At 57.3% G+C, this 21,190-nt stretch overlaps 1 protein-coding gene across 3 annotated transcripts in view; it reads left to right on the top strand.

Annotated features, from left to right (window-relative positions):
* Positions 1-6,654: 6,654 nt before the first annotated feature.
* KCNN3 (potassium calcium-activated channel subfamily N member 3) overlaps positions 6,655-21,190 on the top strand; it is a 142,277-nt gene continuing 127,741 nt past the window's right edge. The window contains exon 1 of one of the 3 annotated variants that reach the window (XM_079761597.1): positions 6,655-7,884. In XM_079761597.1, coding sequence (XP_079617723.1) covers positions 6,958-7,884 — 927 coding nt within the window. In that variant the 5' untranslated portion in view covers positions 6,655-6,957. Of the gene's footprint in view, positions 7,885-8,877; positions 8,927-13,363; positions 13,464-21,190 lie in introns of those variants that run through there. The other 2 variants (XM_079761599.1, XM_079761598.1) reach the window with 2 other exon arrangements.

The raw sequence follows: 21,190 nt of genomic DNA, 5'->3' as shown, positions 1-21,190 counted from the left end.
GGCTGCGTGAGATTTACTAGAAGTTATGAAAGGCCTCAAACCAGGGTCTGGACGTTCAGGGAGTCAGACAAAAGAAGCATGGACTGGAGACCTACCCTTACCCACTGGCACTCCTTGTGGCCCGTGGTGTAGGTGAGGGTCGATCCATGTGCCCAGGTCAAAGTGCCCTGAACTCTCACTCATTCACTCCCTCACGGATTCCATGCCCTGTTCCGGTGCAGGGTGAGGTGCCGCGCTGCGTGGATGTGTCTTACAATTTACACCATAAGCTCCTGTCATCAAGGAGCTTACGGTGTAAATTAAAAGCGGGAGAGAAAGACAAATGCGCAGACAACTCCAGTACAAGGCAAGAGGCGAAACACGTCCCCAGAGAGATCCAGTGCGGAGGGGATTCAGAAGAGAGAGACAATGCCAAATCGGGGAGAAAGAGCAGAGGAGGGGTGGCTGAAGGCTCGGGTTGGGGGCAGCACTAACTCCAGTGGGCTTGGGCTTGGGCACGGAGCGAGGGGTGGAGTGTCGTTCCAGGCAGCACAAGTGGGAAAGAGCACAAGTGTAGAGGTCAGACAGATCCGGGTTTAAATTTACAAACTAGTTGGGGACATTGAGCGAGTTACTTAAACCTTTTTAAACTTTTGTTTATTGCTGAAACCGGTTTGGCTCAGTGGATAGAGCGTCGGCCTGCGGACTGAAAGGTCCCAGGTTCGATTCTGGTCAAGGGCATGTACCTTGGTTGCGGGCACATCCCCGGTGGGGGCTGTGCAGGAGGCAGCTGGTCGGTGTTTCTCTCTCATCGATGTTTCTAGCTTTCTATCCCTCTCCCTTCCTCTCTGTAAAAAAAACAATAAAATATATTTAAAAAAAATAAAAAAATAAACTTTCGTTTATTGGGGGTGAGAGTGTAAGGGCTGGAGCAATAGAACCTTTCTGGCCTCCCTTCCAGGCTGCCAGGAGGGGCGAACGGAGCATTTTATGTGGAAGTAGTTGGAAAACTATAGAGTGCTATGCAAACACAGGGGTTGCTTTTATTATTAAAGTATTGCTTACAAGTTAATTTACCCACCCATTTATCTACCCACTCACCCATGCACTCATCCACTCATCCATCCATCCATCCACTTACCCACCCACCCATATACCCACACACTCATCCACTGATCCATTCATCCACCCACTCATCTACCCATCCACTCATCCATCCATCCACCCAATAAGCCTTTAATGGGTGTTTCCATGATCAGGCACCCTGCTCAGTTCTGGGGATACAGAGTTCATAGTCTAGTGGGAAAAAGAGCCATAGAAACCACAGATCATTACTTTTCTTAAACCATTACTTTTCAGTCAGTTCTATCTTTGGGGCAACAAGTTCCACAGATCACAGATTATGGGATTTTACTTTTAAAAAGGCCTTGGTTTTTCTTAGGCCCATTTCTTTTGTTTATTATTATTATTTTTTTGTTAATCCTCACTCGAGGATATTTTCCCGTTGATTTTTAGGGAGAGAGGAAGAGAGAGAGCAAGATAGAGAGAAACATTGATGTGAGAGAACACATTGATTGGTTGCCTCCTGCACAAGCCTCGATCAGGGCCCAGGCCAGGGAAGAGCCTGCAACCAAGGTACATGCCCTTGACCGGAATTGAACCTGGGACCCTTTGGTCCGAAGGCCGAGGCTCTATCCACTGAGCCAAACTGGTTAGGGCAGATTATGGGATTTTAAAGCTGAGTGATTCTAGGAATCATCTTTTCTATATCATCCATTTTACTGATGGGGAAACTGTGGTTATTATTTGTTGTGGAAAGTACTACTACTTCCTCTTATTTGCCGCTAAATAACCACTCCCAGGTTTCAACTTCAGTTCAGTTCAGTTAGTCTTTACTAAGCGTCTCTTAGATGCTAGGCTCTCTGCAAGAACTGGAGATACAGAGATGGAGCAGACATCATTCCTGCCCTCAAGTTGGCTATAAGGGAATAGATAGGGATAGAGGTGAGCATCAAGTACTGAAAATATAGAAGAAGCACCCCTAATCGGGACTTGAGGAACTTGAGCGAGGCTTTCCAGAAAGAAAACCCACGAGATGTATCTTGAAGGCAAAAAAGAAATGTTCAGGTGAAGATGTAGGGGAAGGGCATGCCAGGCAGAGGAACAGCACGAGCAAAAGCATGGAGGTATGAGAGAGCATGGTTTATCGGAGGAACTATAAGAAGCTGGTGTTTTTGGAGCTTCAAGAAGGATGTGGTGAGGGATGAGTGTGGAAAGGAGGGCAGGGGCCAAGTATGGAGCTGGTATGGCCAAAGGCTACCTCCGCTTTACTGGGTTTGGTGAGCGGGCCCTTGTTCACCTTCCCTGTACTCAGAGCTGAGAAACTCCACCACACCCCCTAAGCCTTCATCTTTATCGACGGAAGAGGCCTGATTCCTGGGAAGGAAGAGCCCATCCTTCAAGGTGTGGCTCCAATCCCACCACCTCCATAAAGCCTTCATTACCTACCCTCTGCATTCAATGAACTCTGTTGTCTATACCGCACTTTGGGTATCTCTGCTGCGGTTCTTTATCACCCCGTGTGAGTACAGCTGTCTCTACAGTGAGATCATAAGTTCCCGAGGGCTGGCTGTGTGAGTCACATGGCGATGTTACTAAGTACCAATAAGTCTGAATCCTATTGATCTGCATTTCGGAAAAGTGCTTGGGCTGTGGGGGTCAGACAGATCTGGATTTGATTCTTTCTATGCCACTAGTTACTAGTTAGTACCCATGGGGAAGTTTTTAATCTGTCTAATGTCTCAGTTTCCTCATCTACAAAATGGGTGATGACTCCAATTCATTGGTGTTTTGAAGCCATGGTTTTAGCGAGGAGCTAGGGAGAGCCCTGGGGCTTCCCAGCGGTGAGGACTGGACCTGCAGCAGAAGTGGGCAGAGACCTGAGAGCAGTGGGTCTGTACGGCGGGATGGAAGACCTGAGTGGCTCCCAGTTGATTTACTAACCCAGTGGTCGGCAAACTCATTAGTCAACAGAGCCAAATATCAACAGCACAACGACTGAAATTTCTTTTGAGAGCCATTTTTTTTTTTTTTTTTTTTTTAGAGACGGGGTCTCGCTATGTTGCCCAGGCTGGAGTGCAGTGGCTATTCACAGGCGCGATCCCACTACTGATCAGCACGGGAGCTTTGACCTGCTCCGTTTCCGACCTGGGCCGGTTCACCCCTCCTTAGGCAACCTGGTGGCCCCCCCGATCCCGGGAGGTCACCATATTGATGCCGAACTTAGTGCAGACACCCGATCGGCATAGCGCACTACAGCCCAGAACTCCTGGGCTCAAGCGATCCTCCAGCTTCAGCCTCCTGAGTAGCTGGGACTACAGGCGCGCGCCACCGCGCCCGGCAAGAGCCAAATTTTTTAAACGTAAACTGTATAGGTAGGTACATTGTTATTAACTTAATCAGGGTACTCCTAAGCTGGCCTTTGCTAAAAACTCAAGGGGCCAAAGAGCCGCATGTGGCTCGCGAGCGGCAGTTTGCCGACCACTCTACTAACCCATTAAGCACTTTACAGTGACAAAGTACTTGGTTTGTGCTAATTCATTGGAGCTGAGGAAGTTAAAATCCTGAGAGATTAAGCAATCGGCCCAAGGTCACAGAGCAAACAAGTGGCAAAGCTTGTTGTGCTGGTGAGAGGGAGGGAGGAGAGGAAGTGCTTGGCCAGTGGTTAGAGGAGGACGGAGTGCACACTTCGTGCATGATAATATGGGATAAGAGGCAGAAGTGTGTGGTAAATGTTTTAACAGCCATTAGGTGTTTAACAACTGGCTCACCAGGAAAGGCCAACCCTGCTGTGAAGTGTTTGCCAATGCCTGTGGTGTAAATACTCCCACCATCACTGATTTCCAGCTATCCTTGTGACAGTCAATGGATCTGGGGCTTGGAAGAGACGTGTGCAGTTGGCTTTTATGAGCCAGTACCAGCCAGCTCCAGCACACCACCGAGGTCTTCAAGGTCATCATGTATGGGCCCGAGGGAGAGTCCACGCACACTGGCTTCTAATCCTCCCGGACCCCTTGAGGTAGGGACCCTCATGCTCCCATTTCACAGAGTGGGAAGCTGAGGATCCTGCCTGTGGCCACACAGCTATTGCGTAGCCGAGAGGGGCTCCAGCGTGGGCAGTCTGACTCCAGAGCCCACGTTCTAAGCATGACACTGTTCTCTTCCCACTCCAACGGGGCGGCTGTGTCCAGGGGCATGAGCTGCTCCAGGGGCACTAGCCGCCAAGCTCCAGCCCGTTTCCAGGTGAGCCTCCAGTCGATCTCTGGCTCAGGCATAGGTTGCTCCCGCTCCCTCCACCCCCAGCTGCTCCTCATCCCCATCCACGGGACTTGCTCTAACATTCCCCATTGGGACCAGCTGGCACAGCCACGAGACCTGGAGGCAGAGGCTGGCCTGGCAAGGCCAGTGGAGGCTGAGGCAGGTTATGGTGGTGGAGTGGGCGCAGAAACGCCCAGGCCTGGAGTCTGTCACAGCCCAGATGCTGCCCTGGCACTCAGAACCAGTACTAACAGCTCATGTCTGCTATTCACAAGATAGTAACAAGAATTTGTTAAGCAATCATGAAGCCTACTAGTAAGTATGTGATGAGGAGCATTGAAAGCAAACAGTTGACTCTGTTTGGGAATGGAGGGAGGGAAACCAAGAAGACGGAAGGGAAGGGGAGGAAAGGCAGGGCATGCTGGAGGGTGTGTGTGTGTGTGTGTGTGTGTGTGTGTAATACGGTCATTGGAAAATACATGGGACCCCAGGCTTGTGTCTAAGCCCCAGCGCTGTGACTTGTAGTGGGAGAAGGAATGATCATGTCATTGATAATAATAACAGTAATCAAGATTATTATGTGTGAGTTATTGCAATTATTCCGGTTTCTGGGGTGGTGCGTCTGTAATATTTACCTCTCGGTCATCAGGGCCGATGGGGGTTGAAGAGGTGAGACCTGGTGTGCAGAGGGCACTGCGGGCTGAGTTGAGGGGAGCTCTACCCCTTCCTGATCTGGCCATTTCCTGCTCACCATTCAGGGGAGCTGTTTTAGAAGCTCCTGAGTGTGTGCATGTCCACGTACGTGGGCCCGTGTATATTTGAGGGCCAGTGTATGCACACCTATGTACATGCATGTTCCTGCATGCATGTCTCTGTGTGTGTGTGCACGCATGTGTGTATGCCTGGCTCCTACTCTTCCCCTTTCCTACCCAGGGAGCAGCTGGCCAGAGGCTTAGGGGTGATGGAGAAGCAGGACTGCTGCCGATAGAAATGGAAATGAATTCAGCTCTGGCCCCATCCCTTTCAAGCTCCCTTGCACACAGTGGGAGCTTAATAAATACTTGATGATGGCTCTGCACCTGGGAAGCCAGCAGCTGTTCCCAACTCTGACTCAGAGCCCCATGGGGCAGATCCGCTGGGGAGTGATCTTCCTGCCAGACCCTCCGGTGACTCCACGCCCAGCTGGAGCCGGGGTCCGCTTCACACATCCTGCCTTGGGGAGTCCGGTTCCTCCTCCACCGCCGTCCTCTGGCTCTTCTCCACCCATCATTTGGACACCATTTACAGAGCAACCACTGTGCTGAGCACCATCGTGGGAAGGCAACCTGGGAGATGGTGTAGGAGGTGCAGGGTCAGGCTGACCAGGGTTCAAGTCATAGCACCCTTAATTACAAGCTGGTGACATCTGAGCCATTTTCTGTTTTGTTTTCACAGTTTTTGTCTGCAAAAAAGAGAATGATATTTTCATGGCGTTGATGTGAGGGTCAGAAATAGCAGAGGCACGTGCACACCTACTGCAGGGGTTCAGTAGGTGAGCTTATCCACCTGGAGTCAGGAGGGCGTGGGTCCCCTCTGCTTTTTTTCTTTTTAAAAAAAATATATTTTATTGATTTTTTTACAGAGAGGAAGGGAGAGGGAGAGCGAGTTAGAAACATGGATGAGAGAGAAACATCAGCTGCCTCCTGGACGCCCCCTACTGGGGATGTGCCCGCAACCAAGGTACATGCCCCTGACCGGAATCGAACCTGGGACCCTTGAGTCTTAGGCTGACGCTCTACCCACTGAGCCAAACCGGTTAGGGCCTCTCTGCTTCTTTGACCTCCTAGTTGTCACTCAACGTCTCTGAGCATCCGTGTGCAAAGTGGGAGCCTAATGCTCACCTCCGAGGGTGTTTGGAGGATGTCAATGGACAGTATGTGTGAGACAACCTATCGTGGATCCTGGGCACGAATAACTGTTCGTCTTCCCTGCTTCCTGCCCGCGAAACAGGGTGCACGGCGCCCCCGCCCCCACACCCCCACCCGTAGGAGGCTCTCTGCTCCTCCTCCCCACTGCCCGCGTGCGCGTACACCGTCCGTCCGGGGCTCCGGGTTTCTACCTGTGGGAGGAAAGGGGACAGCGGCTCCGCGACCCGGCGGGGAGCGCAAACTACAGTTCCCAGCCAGCCCAGTGCGGCTGCGGGGCGGGGAGCGGAGGGCGGCAGGCCCCGCCCCCTGGGAGGAGCGTACGAGGGGGGCGGGGTTAGGAGGTGGTGGGAGAGTTAAGCCAAGCCAATGAGACCAGCTGCTAATAAGTGGGCGGGGCTTACCCTATAACAGTGGCAGGAGGAGGAGAGCAAAGCTATTGAGCCAGCGAGGAGTGAAGCTGAGCCTGGCCTCGCATGCTTCTAGAGGACCACCTCCTGAGACAGAGTTCTTCCCCCCTCTCCTGCTCTCTCCAAGCGCCCCGCTGCCCTCCCTTCCTGCCCAGTACAATGCATTCTTGACTGGCAGCGCCTGGACTCCTAGCAGCCCCAGAGAGCCGGAGCAAGCCACCGAGAGAACTGGAGCCAAGACACTCTGGTGGGAGTGTGGATGCCTGGCACTCTTTGAGGACATCTCTGGAGCAACGGTGGCTTTGGGGTGGGGGGTGGTGCTGCAGGGAATCCAGCCAGGCCCCAAGATGGACACTTCTGGGCACTTCCATGACTCGGGGGTGGGGGACTTGGATGAAGACCCCAAGTGCCCCTGTCCATCCTCCGGGGATGAGCAGCAGCAGCAGCAGCAGCAGCAGCCGCCACCAGCGCCGGCACCACCAGCAGCCCCCCAGCAGCCCCCGGGACCCCTGTTGCAGCCTCAGCCTCAGCCTCTGCAGCAGCAGCAGCAGCAGCAGCAGCAGCAGCAGCAGCAGCAGCAGCCACCGCATCCCTTGTCTCAGCTCGCCCAACTCCAGAGCCAGCCCGTGCACCCCGGCCTGCTCCACTCCTCTCCCACCGCCTTCAGGGCCCCCCCTTTGTCCAACTCCACCGCCATCCTCCACCCTTCCTCCAGGCAAGGCAGCCAGCTCAATCTCAGTGACCACTTGCTTGGCCACTCTCCAAGTTCCACAGCCACAAGTGGGCCCGGTGGAGGCAGCCGGCACCGGCAGGCCAGCCCCCTGGTGCACCGGCGGGACAGCAACCCCTTCACGGAGATCGCCATGAGCTCCTGCAAGTACAGTGGTGGGGTCATGAAGCCCCTCAGCCGCCTCAGCGCCTCCCGGAGGAACCTCATCGAGGCTGAGCCCGAGGGCCAGCCCCTCCAGCTCTTCAGCCCTAGCAACCCCCCGGAGATCATCATCTCCTCCCGGGAGGACAACCATGCCCACCAGACCCTGCTCCATCACCCCAATGCCACCCATAACCACCAGCACGCCGGCACCACCCCCAGCAGCACCACCTTCCCCAAAGCCAACAAGCGGAAAAACCAAAACATTGGCTATAAGCTGGGACACAGGAGGGCCCTGTTTGAAAAGAGAAAGCGGCTGAGTGACTATGCTCTGATTTTTGGGATGTTTGGAATTGTTGTTATGGTGATAGAGACCGAGCTCTCTTGGGGTTTGTACTCAAAGGTAGGGGCTGCGGTTTCTCTTTATACCTTGCACAAAAGGAATCTATAGGTAGAGAGAGAGAATGATTGAGAGATTGACTGGGGAGAGAGGTGGTGGTGGTGGTGGGGGGAGAGGCGGTTGCTCAATTATATTGAACACTTTAACTTCCCGTGGTTTTGGTTCTTAATCCTGGGAGAATTCATGGCTGGTTTTCTCGGTGGGAGGACATCCCCATTGCACTGTGTCTCATTTGCAGACTCTGTGTTGGGGAGGATTAAAGAATCCCTTCTGAGAAATCACCCCCCCCGCCCCCCCCCCCCGCTGCCCCGCCCGGCTCACCGGCACTAACGCATACCCCAGCAGCTTAACGCACCAATTAATTACACTCTGCCTTGACGTGCTTGCCAGTTCCTGCGACTTCCCTCCTCTCCTTGCTCCACTCCATTTTCCCGAGGATAAAAAAGAAATAAATGTCTGGGTGGGGGGTAGGGATGCCCTGCCTGTCCCTTCTCTCGCTGTCTGCTCTCTCTCTCTCTCCCCAAGTTTCTGTTTCCCTCCTCATCCCTGAGAGACTTAGGGCAAAACCCAGAAGCACCCGTGACCGCGTCTCCTGGGGGCCTGGGATAAAAATACAGGTGGAGGAAATGAGCGGTTCTTCCCCCAGGAAAGAGGACTCAGAATAAACCTGCTGCTGCTTATAAACAGCCCCTGATAAAATGGCTACAGGTGTTCCCCGGGCAGAGCAGATGGGCACCGCCTTGGCACCAGGCTGGGGGTGGGGGGTAGCGCCTCTCCTTCGGATGGGATGACAAGGCTCCCCAGGCATCCCCGCTCCCCGCTCCCCGCGCAGCCCCGGTCCTCCCCTCCCGCCCCGGCTTCTCTCGGGTAAATGAGGTTGAGTGTGTGTGTGAGTGAGTGCACGCTGATGGAGCCGGCAGCGCCCACTGGAGTGGGGGAGCTGGCCCCGCTGCTCCGGCCTCGGTCCAGCTGGAGATGGAGGATGGGGTTCCCTCACAGGGGGGCTTGGAGATCGCGTCCTCCAAGGCGGTGGGCATTGAGGAAGGTGGGTTTGTTCATGCTCTGCCTGCTGTGGGCTCAATGGCTTGGAGACCTGGGGAGTCGTGGGGCAAGTGGATTTCCCCCATTTATCGCTCACCCCCAATTTGTTGGTGTGTGTGTGTGTGTGTGTGTGTGTGTGTGTGTGTGCATGCGCCTCCTTGTTGCTGCATTTCTCACTTATTTGTCATTTTGGGCAGGGGGTGGCTGGGCAGGCTGCCTGGAGCTGGGAGGGGCTCAGCTGTTGGAGGTTTCAAATAGAGCTTGTTTCAGGCTGAGCACAGCTGCTGCGAGACTGTCACATTCCTTGTTGAAATCCAGCCGCTAAAACCTAGGAGGTGCTGATCGGATTTCCCCATTCCCAGCCTGGAGCTCGCTCAGGGGCCGGGCCAGCGGGGCCATTCTGGAAAGGGCTGGGGCAGAGCCAGTGCCAAGACTCCCAGGTGGAGGGTTCCCCCCAGGAACCTGGCTGCTCGCAGGGGCTCCCGGCTGAGCAGCTCCTAGAAGCTGCCTCCATCTAAAAGCTCAAGGATTTGAAGCCCTCAGCGCGCAGAAGCGAGTGGGGTTTCCCCTGGAATCGCAGTCACTTAGTCATTCCCTGTAATGAGCCTCGGAGTCTGCAGGTCCTTCTGCTCACTGCCGCCTTCCCTTCTGGGGCCGCAGGGAGAGGGGGCCGCCACCCCCCTGCAGGCTCGGCAGCCACCCTTGAGCACAGCCCTGGCTCCTTCCAGTCACCCCCTGGGGACCCGGAACCCCTGCTGGGAAACGGAGGAAGGCCCACGTGCTGGGGGTGAGGGGAAGACAGCACCTCCTCTTCAGTGACCCCCGTGGCCAGCTCTTCCTAGCTACAGCTCCCAGCGGGATCCGTGGGTGCACATTTGTTTTTTGATGCGATGGGGAAGGGGGGTGGCTGCCGCTCAGCAAAGGGCTGGGAGCAGGTGCCATGCCCACGGAGTATTCCGGGAGAGGGGCTTCCCCAGAGTCAGAGAGAGCAGGCTCTGGGGTGACGTGACCCAAGGGGCCGGGTCGTCCCCCTTCGAAGACGCGGATCCCCTGGTTGATGGCAGCACAGAGCGGGCGGCAACTGGGAGGGCCTTGCTCACCTCCGCTGGTGAGGCGGCCTCTTCCTGTGCACCTGGGGCGGGTGCTGGTTATGAGTAGCAGGGCTCACTCATTCATCAGCCCCTCTGTCTGTCCGCCCGGACGTGGAGTCATTATGAAACGGGGACGCTCTGGGTGTCACCAGGAGCGGGGGAGGTAGCTACCCCTCTCTCCTCCTGAGGGCAAGGGGGATTGTTTGAAAGGCTCAGCCTGAAGTGTGAGCCCCAGCTCTGCCACTCCCGGTTGTGTGATCTTGGACAAGCCATGTAGCTTCGGCAAGCCTGTCTCCCCGGCCGTCACGCGGGGAGAAGCGGGTTAGACGGGGTGTGGGGCACTCCGTACAGTGCCTGCTCGATGCCCAGGGCCTGCTGTTGTTATTCGTAACGATGGCACCGATGAGAGGAAAAGGAAGGTCTTCTTCCTGTTGCCTCGTTCTGGCTCCAGAATTAGCGGGGGCCTTCACCGCTGGGGAATGAAGGCTTGTCGATGGAGTCGAGACGTGGTATCTCGGAGGGAGACGTTCTGAGAAGGGGCTAGGTCTTCTCACTGGAACCATCTCTGCTCGTGCGTCTGTTGTAGGGGAGGCGGGTGTCTGTTCCCTGGCCTCGTGGGGGGGGACACTGGCTCTATTGTGACAAGGGGGCTTGGGTGAGCGTGAAGAGCCACCACCAGGGGGACCTCAGAGTTGTCAGCGGGCCTGGGGGTGGGACGGGGGGTGGTTTCTTTTGCTGGAGAACTTGCGCGTCCGGTTGGCTTCGCGTGTCTGGAAGCAGGAGGATGGGGACCTCAGGTGGCCGTCAGGTTGGGTCATTCTGCACTGATGGTGGCGGTTCCCACTCAAAGGCCCCTGTGGGGAGGGGCACCCCCTATCCCCCCCCCCCCCCCCCCCGTCCCCATGTGACTGAAGACTACCAACCTTGGGCCTGAGCTGCCTTCGGAAGTTCTCTGCTTTTATCCATGGAGCCGTGGCCTTCCTGTGTGTCTGTGTTTGACCGATGTCTGTTCCTGGTGGAGAAATCCGCCATGAGGCCTGGCTCTCCTGAGATGAACATGGCATGTCCCTGAGCGCATCCAAAGTTAAGGCAAAAGGGAGCCAGTGAGAGGAGGTAAGACATAGGGACAGAGCCGTCCTGGTTCCCCCTTCACCAGCCCCCCGTGAAGTCGGGGAAGGAAGATGGGCTGAGGTGGGGTTCAGGTAGCAGGAGAGCGGTTCATTCTCGTGAGGCCACACTCACAGGATGGCCCGACCGGGCGCCTGGTGGTTCTGGACCCCTGAGCGGAACGAGGCGGCCAGGCTTGTTTGCTTGTTGGTTGGTAATAGGTGAGGTCACCTGAGGGCTTACACACCATGACATGGCCAGGTCTAGAGAGCCTGTTGCGAAATCGTGGTGACGTGACAGTGTCTCTAGCGTGTTAGCGTCAGCTAGGAGGAGGGCCATGAGGATTCGGGGAGTCCTTCCTGGGATTCTGTATTTTCTCCCGGAGCTGGTTTGAGGCACACCCACTCCGCTGCCTCACTCTGCCGGCTGTGTTTTCTCTGTGGGATCGGAGAGAGTTGGGGCTGGGCCAGGCTCGGCCTGCCCTCCCCTCCTCCCCAGGCTCCGGCCTCCGGGACCTCCCCCTGCCTCCTGCTGGTGGCTGGGCTGGTGCCCCTGTCCAGTCTGTCCAGCTGGCCAGTCCCAGGCGGGCCTTGTTTCTCAGGGGCCTCATGAGTCATCTCGGGGGGCGGGGAAACGCTGGTGCAGCAGGTGGCTCTCGGTTTCCAGTTTTCACAACCTCAAACCGCTCTCCACCCCCGGCCTCACAATTTATCTGAGTTTCACTTCCTAGGCAGAGCTGGTTCTCGGCCCCACCCTGTGCCCACCCCCTGCCCGCTCCACCAACTTCCTGCCCCTCTGTTCTGCCCGCTCCCCCTGCCTGGCCTTGTTGCCGGGGTCACCCAGGCCGCGGCGCAGGAGCTGGTGTGGCAGTCCTACCTGGCTGTCCTGTCTCTCCCAGGCCTGGCTGTCTTTCTCACCTCCAGTTACACCTCCATCCTCAGACCACCTAGGGCAGGGGTTGGCAAACTCACTAGTCAACAGAGCCAAATATCAACCGTACAACGACTGAAATTTCTTTTGAGAGCCACATTTTTTAAACTTAAACTTCTTCTAACGCCACTTCTTCAAAATAGACTTGCCCAGGCCGTGGTATTTTGTGGAAGAGCCACGCTCAAGGGGCCAAAGAGCCGCATATGGCTCGCGAGCCGCAGTTTGCCGACCACGGACCTAGCGGGAAGCCCCCCTGAAAAGGACTGGCTTCTCTGCATGCCCAGGGGAGCGTGGCTCCCGGCCATTCACTCTTCATGGAGGGCTGGGGCCCCTCAGGGCCAGCTCACAGGGGTCAGTGATCCATCCCAGCCTGTAGCCTGAAGGTGGAGTAGGACCCCTGTCTTCAGCTCCCCTGCCCCCTGCCCTGAGGGCCATGGAGGCCTTGTGGACAGACAGGCAGAGCAGCAGGGGCGCTTGGCGGGGTGCATGGCCTCACCTGCCAGACCCAGGCGCCGCGTGGGGCAGGTTCGTGGCTGTGGGGCATGTCACAATGTCTGTGGTGTCAGGCATGCTGGGAAAGTAAGACTAGGCCAGACCCCTCTTCATAGACCCTCCACGTGGGATGACCTGTAGGACAGGGTTACAGAAGGCAGGAGATTCTATAAGCCATTGGCTACAGGCAGGAGCGGAGAGCCAGGCACCCCCCCCCCCCCAACCCCCTGAAAACATGCGTCTTCATGGGTCACAATGAGTGTCTTGGCCTAAGGAGGCAAGTATAGCTCTGGGAAGGCGAGAGCAAGGCCCGGCCAGGGTGGTGGCCACTTTATTTCTAACCCTGTGGACAGTGTGCCATGAATCAACCATTGGTAACCCACAGAGGGGACAGCCACCTTTTATATATTTCTCCTTTGCCTGTCATCACACTATTTATAACTGTCCTGGGCAGTGGTCGGCAAACTCATTCGTCCACAGAGCCAAATACCAACAGTACAACGATGGAAATTTCTTTTGAGAGCCACATTTTTAAACTTAAAACTTCTTCTAACGCCACCTCTTCAAAATAGACTCGCCCAGGCCGTGGTACTTTGTGGAAGAGCCACACTCAAGGGGCCAAAGAGCCGCATGTGGCTCGTGAGCCGCGGTTTGCCGACCACGGGTCCCGGGGAAAGACTTCATCATGCGCCTGGACGTCCCTTCCCCACCGGCGGCGTGGCCTGCCTGGGCGCTGGCATCCCCGCGGGGGCCTGGATCTGCTGCTCCGGCTGGTGAGCGAGCTGGGGTGGCCTGGCCCCCTCAGGGAGCCTCCCCGTGAGGCCTGGTCCAGGGACCTGCTCTACATAACACAGGGCAAAGAGCACACAATGAGACCGATTTGAGTCACCTCTGTGGGGAGGCTGAGGCCCGGATGGAAATGTAAGATCAGAACAGAAAGCTTTGGTTTTGTTGCCGCTGTTTGTAACGCACGTTCGGAGGAGAGGCTGAGTGTGAGTGAGAGGGAGAGGAGGGGTGGCGAGGGGGCAGCTGTGCACGGTGAAGCCCGACTTACTCCGCTCGGTGGCAGGCAGACGGGGCTGTTCATTCGTGGCTGTTTTTCTTCTTTCTTTCAAAACCCCACAGGGAGAGAGAGAGAAAGAAGAAAGCACCTATTTCTCTTTAAATAACGAGGGTGGGGAATTCTAGGACCATGCTGTTCTCAGGCGCTGCGGGGAGGAGAATTCTCCTGCCTTTTTTCTGGTGAGGAAAGCTCGGGGAGGCCCATGGGTTGAGGTGCCCCTCTCCCACCCTGTCATCCCACCCCCGGAGCTCAGCCGAGGAAGGAGTGGGGCAGGGCTGGGGCAGGGTCTGCTCTGCCCTGGGCCCAGGAAGGCTGCTGGGTGACAGGAGGGGGAAGGCAGGGACCGTCTGAGACATTCTACACCAGCTTCACCCTCCAGAGTTTATGGGCCGGAGACCAGCGATGTGAGATGTTGGGCCAGAAGGCACTTTCCCGAGAGACAGAGCTTGATGGAGGGTGGGGGAGACCAGGGCAGGAACCCAGCAAAGACAATGTCCTGGGGGGTGGCCAGGGCCAGGGGCGCTCGGGGGGGGGGGGGGGGCGGCGGGCAACCTGGGTCCAGGGGAGATTGAGGACAGGCCCACGGCCGGTGCTCAGGGTGCCTCCCCATCCGGAGGTCTGGTGACACCGCCTGCCCCGGGGCAGCGCTGCGCAAGCTGGGAGGGAACAGGAGTCCGTCCCTTGAAGGCCTGGGCTGCCGCGGGCTTCCCCACAGCCCACAGCCCCGCCCCTGTGAGCCAGCAGGCCCCACGCTGAGCGGGACACTCCTGCACCCAGCTATGGGCCTCTCCCCCAGCACTGGCTGCAGGACTGCGTATGGGGGTGACCCCACGGGCTCGGCATTTCCATCCACAAGGTACCTTCATGCTGCTGTCCCTCAGGACCCCGCCACGGCCCCGGGAGTCCATGCGATCAGCGGTATCTCACAGGCGGGAAACCTGAGCCGCAATGGGGTTGAGTCGCTTACCCCGGCTGCCCATCTCGGGAGAGACGCTTCCAGAACCAGAGCTCCAGTCTCCAGGGCAGGGCTTGCCTCCCTGTTCCAACCCCCACCATGGACCTCTGCTGGGATCTGCGTGAGGGAACCTCCAAGGGCTTGGCCATGCCTGGTTCTCGAATTTTCTTCTTCATCCTTGAGTCCCAGTTTCCCGCTGCCCGGGCGTGAGGCTTTGTTGAGCTCGGCCACGGGCAGTGAGTGCTCTGAAGGAGCTCTGAGGAGGTGCCCCCACCTCTGGCTTCTGACGTGCTGTGGGGCCTTTGTCAAGCCCGTGTTCCTCTCCGGGCCTTGGTGTCTCCAGCTTAAAAACGAGGCCAGGCTCCGATGTGGGGCTCCCTGCCGCTCCAAAGCTTCCTGACTCCGCGGAGCGTGCATTTGTCCTGCTCCATCGCAGACACGGTAGCCACTGTCCTCAAACTCGTGTTCGTGAGGCGCGTCAGGCCTGCACCCGGGGACCACCCTCCCAGGTGGGCTGTGGTTCCTGGGGCTGGTGTTGGAAGCACTGGGGAAGGAGCCCACAATTTGGAACACTGGGGAGGCTCCCTGAAGGAGGGCGGGTGGTCCCTGAAGATTAGACAGACCGAGGTGGGAGGGTGACTGTCGGGGGCCTTACCGAGTATGAGCACGTTGGGAGCCTGGGCAGGGGGCAGAGTGGGGAGGGAATGGAGCTGGGCTGTTCCTGTCATGGGCACAGGGGCAGGATGGGAGGGAAGCGGAGCCTGGGAAAGTTATGGGGGGGAGAAGGGAGTGTCATCCCAGGAGGTTCTGAGCAGGGAGCAAGCCCCTCATGCTCAGGGCCAGGGCCCGGGGTGATTGCACGGTTGGTTGATATCTGTACTTGTTGGGGGCTCAGAGTTCTGCACCCTCAGGCCCCGGAGACCTGCTTCTGTTCCTCTCTAGTGGGTGATCTTGGTTGGCGCAGCTGGCCTGCCTTGGTGGTTGAGGACTTGGGCTCTGGGTTCAAATGCGGCCTCGGTTGCAGACCAGTGGTGGGTCCTCAGGGAGTTTACTGAAGTTGCAGCCCATTTCTCAGATGTTCAGAGAGAATCCTAGCCCCTGCCTGTGGCATCGCACCCAGCCCAGAGCTGGGGCCGCAGGGACCCTTGAGGTCTGCCAGCTGTTGCTTTTAAGAGAACGGTGCGTAGAAGATGCTCCCCCACAGTCGCCCCGAGCACCCTAGAGGGCACGCATGCACAGATCAGCCTCCTCTCAGGTGGTTCGAGGGACTCGGGAAGAGGCGAGCACACGTGTTACGTGCCCCCTTTCTCATAACACCAAGTGGCCTCACCTGGGCACGGCGCCGGCCGTGCTTCCGGGTGGGGCCCGCGGTGAGTCAGCACGTTGAGACGGAGACAGGCTGTGCTTTGGAGGGTAGGGCGGTCTGGCCTGGGCTTCTGGAGCCTCCTTACCTCATGGGACCCAGTCATTCTACACTCAGAGTCAGCGGCCTGCGGCCTGGGCACAGCTCCTGGGGTGTGGACACGGGAATGGGGGACAGGTGGAGGGAGAACAGAAATAAGCCCATGAAGCCAGGCCAGAGGCCGCGAGACCTTGAGGACGGTCAGGGGACACATGACGGCCAGGCAGAGAGGCTGGGAGCCCGGGACACTGGGGCAGGGCCACCAGGACGCGGCCCCGGGACAGGCCGGGGAGGACAAGCAATGCCAGGGCTCTCCTGCGTCTTCAGGAGAACACACTTCCCTGCAGGGCTGGCCAGAGGGCACCTTCTCGATCCCAAAGGCTGTGGGGGCTTGAGAGTCCAGGTCCTTTCTGTCCTCCCTTCGCAGGTGGTAACCCTCCCACGGACACTCAGGGGCACAGAGAGCCGTGGGTGGGAGAGGGACGTGCCAGGGGGTCAGGGCCGGCCTGGCGCGGGGGCTGTTTCTTTTGTTTTGCCCAAGGCCTGGCCGCAAGGTAACCAGCGTGGTGTTCTGAGGAGAGCGCGGGTGACAGACACGACACGAACAACATGCAAACGATGTGTGAAATAATATGCAAATTGGCATCTGTTATTTTTCGAGTCGGCTCGTTGGGCATTTTCCTTAAAGGACAGGATGGTGCTCCGTGTCAGAGGAACAGGGCGGCTGCCTCAAAGGACACTCCCCCAGGGACTGGCTGGGCCGTGCCTGCCCGGAGCTCTTGTTTGGTGTTGAGCTTGAGGCAAGTGATCTGCTGGGGGCAGAGACTGCCCTGGGGCTAATCCCGGCCCCGCCTCTTGATGCCGGGTGACCGCAAGGTCACTGTCTCAAACTCTCCGAGCCTCAGTCTCCCCGTTTGTAAACGGAGACAGCGGCATCCACCCGTCTGGTGAGAATGAAGCGGAGAATGGTCGGGCAGGTGGCCAGCCCAGCGGCTGGCAGGTTCCAGACCGCCGACAAAGGGCGGGATGCAGCGTCGGCACCTGCCTGCACCCGGACGGGGTCCCTCCGGCAAGGGGTTTTGCAGGGCTTTTTCTTCTTTTTAAGAAGATCTCTGCTTTCACAGATCGCGGCTTAGCCATTTTCTCTCTTTCCTGGCTCCCACACCGGATAGGATGTTGGCTTGCTCAGCGTGTCCCCGAATAGCTCCCACGTGTGGGAGTGCCCAGCGCCGCCGACAGGTGATGGTACCTGCCTCCGAGGCGAGGGCTGGGAGTGAGCGTGCCGCTCTGGGTTCTTATACTGCCGGTGGAGGGGCTCAGAGCTGGATGGCGCTGGTGGGATGACCCAGAGGAGGCCTCCCCTGGGGGGGCATAGCCGGCCCAGTGTGGCCCTATACCTTCCTGAGGGGCCAAACATGGCAGGCCCACCAGGTGTGCCAGTTGGGTGGGCAGGGCCCCTGGCTACGCCTCCCAGCTCTGAGGAAGGCAGGGTAGGAGCCATCCTCCGCTTATAGGACCCCACGGCCCAGAGGAGTTATGTGACTTGTCCACAGCCACTCAGCACTGTACGTGGTGAGGGTGCAGCTGGCATCCAGGAATTCCCACGGAACACCCGCTCTGTGGCAGCCCCATCCTGCATCCCAGGAATGCCAGGGTCTGAGCCCTTGAGGATCAAGCCAGCCACAGGGGCCTGTCCTCAACCACATGTTTGCTCTCCGCCCGCACTTCCTAAAAGAGCTCTGGCTTTCAACACAGACCTGGGTTCAAGTCCTAGCTGTGCGCTATGTAGCTGTGTGGCCCCGAGCAGTGGCCTTTTTATTGGGAAAGGGGGGGTCTAACTCCGTTTGCTGAGGGGGGAGGTGCAGGATCACTGTGGCGCCGACAGCCCCAGGGCTCCCTGGTCCACGCTGGCCCCTGGCAGGTGTTGCCTTGGTGGCTGTTTCTGAGAGCTCAGTGGCCGTGGGATCATACGGAGTCCCCCATAGCTGGACCCGTGCTCCCCTGCCCCCTGCTCCAGGCTGGACCTGGCATTGCCCTGCTCCTGGGGGAGTTAATGGTGCTGGGCCAGGGGGGAGGGCATTTTGGCATCAGATGCCAGACTGGGCCCACCCTGTGTGCCAGCAATGGGAAGATTAGGTTTCCCGGGAGTGACATGAAGTGGAGTTGAGCCAAGAGCGAGCCCAGGATGGAGGTTGAGTCATGAGGGTTTCCTCGCGGGTAGATGGGATCGTATATAACTCTGCCACCCGCTCGCTCGGGAGACCGTGCCGCGCTCATAACATGGAAACTGCTTTCTCGTCCCGTAAAAATGACTCCAAGGCAACACCGAGCCTTATTCAGGACTGAAAAGAGGGATAGATAGGGGAGGGGAAGAACACTTAATAAGGACATTTAATAAGGGCCTACTGTGCGCTTTCACACATCTCATCCCACTTAATTCTCACAACAATCTCCCTTTCACTTGCCCCTGGGTCTCACAGCCAGGAAACGGCAGAGTTGGGATTCGAACCCAGGAGCGTCCTCAAAGCCCCACGCCCTGTGCGACAGACATGCTTTTGCAGATCACCTCCTGACCTGGGCTCTTCTGAGCCAAAAGGCTGTTCTTGCTCTCTCCACCTTGGCCCCCTCCCCCCGCCCCTTACTGTGCCACCCTCGCTGCCTGCCAGCCTCACCCAGCCTCCGTAGATGATTGGAGCCCTTGGGGGAGGGGAGAGACCATCAGTCTAGACACAGAGGAGTCCTGGGTACGTTGACAGGGAGGACTGGGCCCTGGGGCCGAGGCTGGTCTCCCGTGGGCTCTGCAGGGTCCGCCGAGCAGCCAGCGGCGTGCGCTTGGGTGTTCTTGTCCCAGGTCTGCGGCGTCCTGGCTGTGCAGGGAGAGTTAGGAGATGAGGATGCTGAGCTCTGTGAGCCTCAGTCTCCAGATCTGTGACTGGGATGGTGGTTTCACCCTCATGGGGATGTGTGTTGTGAAGAGCAAAGGAGACAAGACCCAGCACTGAGCTCCTGGTAAAGGACTTGGTTAATGCGGGCTGCCTTTGTGGTTAATTTTCTCGTTGTCTGACTCTGAACTCCACGCCCAGAAGGCTAGACTGAGCTCCCTGACCATCTGTTTGCTGGTCTGGCCAGCAGGTGTCTCCGGGGCCATATGGCCCGCGTTTCTGCCCCCCAGTCTCGTTTCATGCAAACTCTAGTGCTTTAGTGTCCCCCTTTCCACGTCTATCCCAGGACCCCATCCACCCCTGTCCCCCCCAATCCACCTCTGTTTCCCAACAGGTGTTCTGGTTGGCTCTGGGGTTCAACACTGAGCAAGACATGCGCTCACAGGCGGATGGGGAGGCAGGTGCTGAACAAGAATGACAGGCCTGATGAGGTTTATAGGAGACACAGGCATGGGGCCTGGTTCAGCCCACAAACCGGGGACAGTCTCCCGTTCCTCTGCCTGTCCCCCTGCCCTTGATCCCGGCAGGTCCATCTCGCCTCCACTTCTTTCCTCTTCCCTCGTATCTGTCTCCCAGCCCCTCTGCCTCTTACACACACAGCAGAGCCGGGTGTTAGGAGAACAGGATTTAACAACAGATCTAGGCTTGCTGCCCGTGTGGCTTTGGACAAGTTGCTTCAACGCTTTGATTCTGTTTTCTTGGGGGACAAATCCTAACTCCCTCTTGGGGGCCGTTGTGAGGGTTAAAGGAGACAACACTGCATGTAAAGCATGGACATGCTGAGCACCAGGAAAGATGGTGGTGAAGAGAACGGCCGTGGGCTAGGAGTGGGGAACCGCGGTGTCTGGGCCTCTGTTTTGTTGTCTGGAAAATGGGAACAAGTGAGGTTGAGGATGAGGGTAATTCCTCCTCTGGCCATCTCGCAGGGGGGTCGTGGGGATCGGCTGGGATTCAGGAGCGACGGGGAGAAAGCTGTGACAGCCAAGCGGACAGCACTCTGCTGTTCACTGGGTGCGTTTCAGCGCGGTGGGCTGGGGAGGGGAGCGAAACCGGAAAAGATGCGTTGTGGCTAAAGGGATTTCTCACTACCAGGAGACAGAAAGAGAGAGAGAGAGAGAGAGAGAGAGAGAGAGAGAGGCAGACATGGCCCCTCTGGCCAGCATCCCTGCCTGCTTTGCTACCTCCTCCCAGCAGGCCAGCCCTTGGCATGAGGCCTGTCCGCTCCTGAACCCTCGTATCCGCGGGGAGTTAATTACTATAATGTAAGGAGCGTGGCTCAGGGCCTTCTGGCGGATGGGAAACAGGTTTGTCTTCTCACTGGGAGAATAAAAATGGATGGGAAGGAAAGGAAATGTACCTTCCCCTGAAGTACCCGCGCCGTGGGGGTAGCTTTCCTGGGGCTGAGGAGAGAGGAGCCAGGGTGGCGGGGGAGGAGACACCGTGACAACCCAAGGACCCTGGTGCTCGCCTTGGCCTTCCAGAGGATGACTCAGCTAAGCTTCCCCAGGTCAGCCTGCCACTCAACGGCCACCTACCAAGCACCTCCTGTGTGCCTGGCGCTGCTCTTGAGAAATTTCCAGCCATGCAGGGAGCCCAGGCAGGAAATGGATAGATAAGTTTGTTCATTCAACAAATAGTTATCGGGCGCCCATTATGTGTGAGGACTGTTCTGGGCACCCCAGACACAGCAGAACGAAAGCCCACAAAAGACCGAAATCCGTGGCCTCTGGGAACTTACATTGTAGTAGGTAGAGCTGACAATGAACGGTGTACGTTAATTATATGTTATGTTAGATGGTGATCAATGCTATGATGAAAAATTAAACTTGGATAGGAGGGCAGTGATTTTAAATGTGTTCAGGGAAGGCCTCACTGAGGAGGTGATATTTGAGGAAAGATTGTGGGGGCGGGGGTGCGGTGGGGAGAGGAAATAGCGACGTGAAGGCTCTGAGTCCGGACTATGTCTGGCAAGGTCCGGTCAGCTCCATGCAATAGAAATGGAATGTGAGCTGCATCTGGAATTTTATTTTTATTGAAGATTTTTAATTGATTTTTTTTAGAGAGAGAGGGAGAGAGAGAGAGAAACATCGGTGTGAGAGCTAAACATCAATTGGCTGCCTCTGCAAGCCTCCTACTGGGGATCAAGCCCACCACCTGGGGTTGCACCCCGACTGGGAATCCAACCAGCAACCTTTAGGTGCACAGGACGATGCCCACCCAACTGAGCTATACCGGCCAGGGTTGCCCCTGGAGTGTTAAATTGTCCAGTAGTGAAGGCAGGGGATG

Source organism: Cnephaeus nilssonii (genome assembly GCF_951640355.1).
Source record: "Cnephaeus nilssonii genome assembly, chromosome: 21".
NCBI lineage: Eukaryota > Metazoa > Chordata > Mammalia > Chiroptera > Vespertilionidae > Cnephaeus > Cnephaeus nilssonii.
Note: the sequence above shows the minus strand (reverse complement) of the source record. Positions and strands in the feature narration are given on the sequence as shown.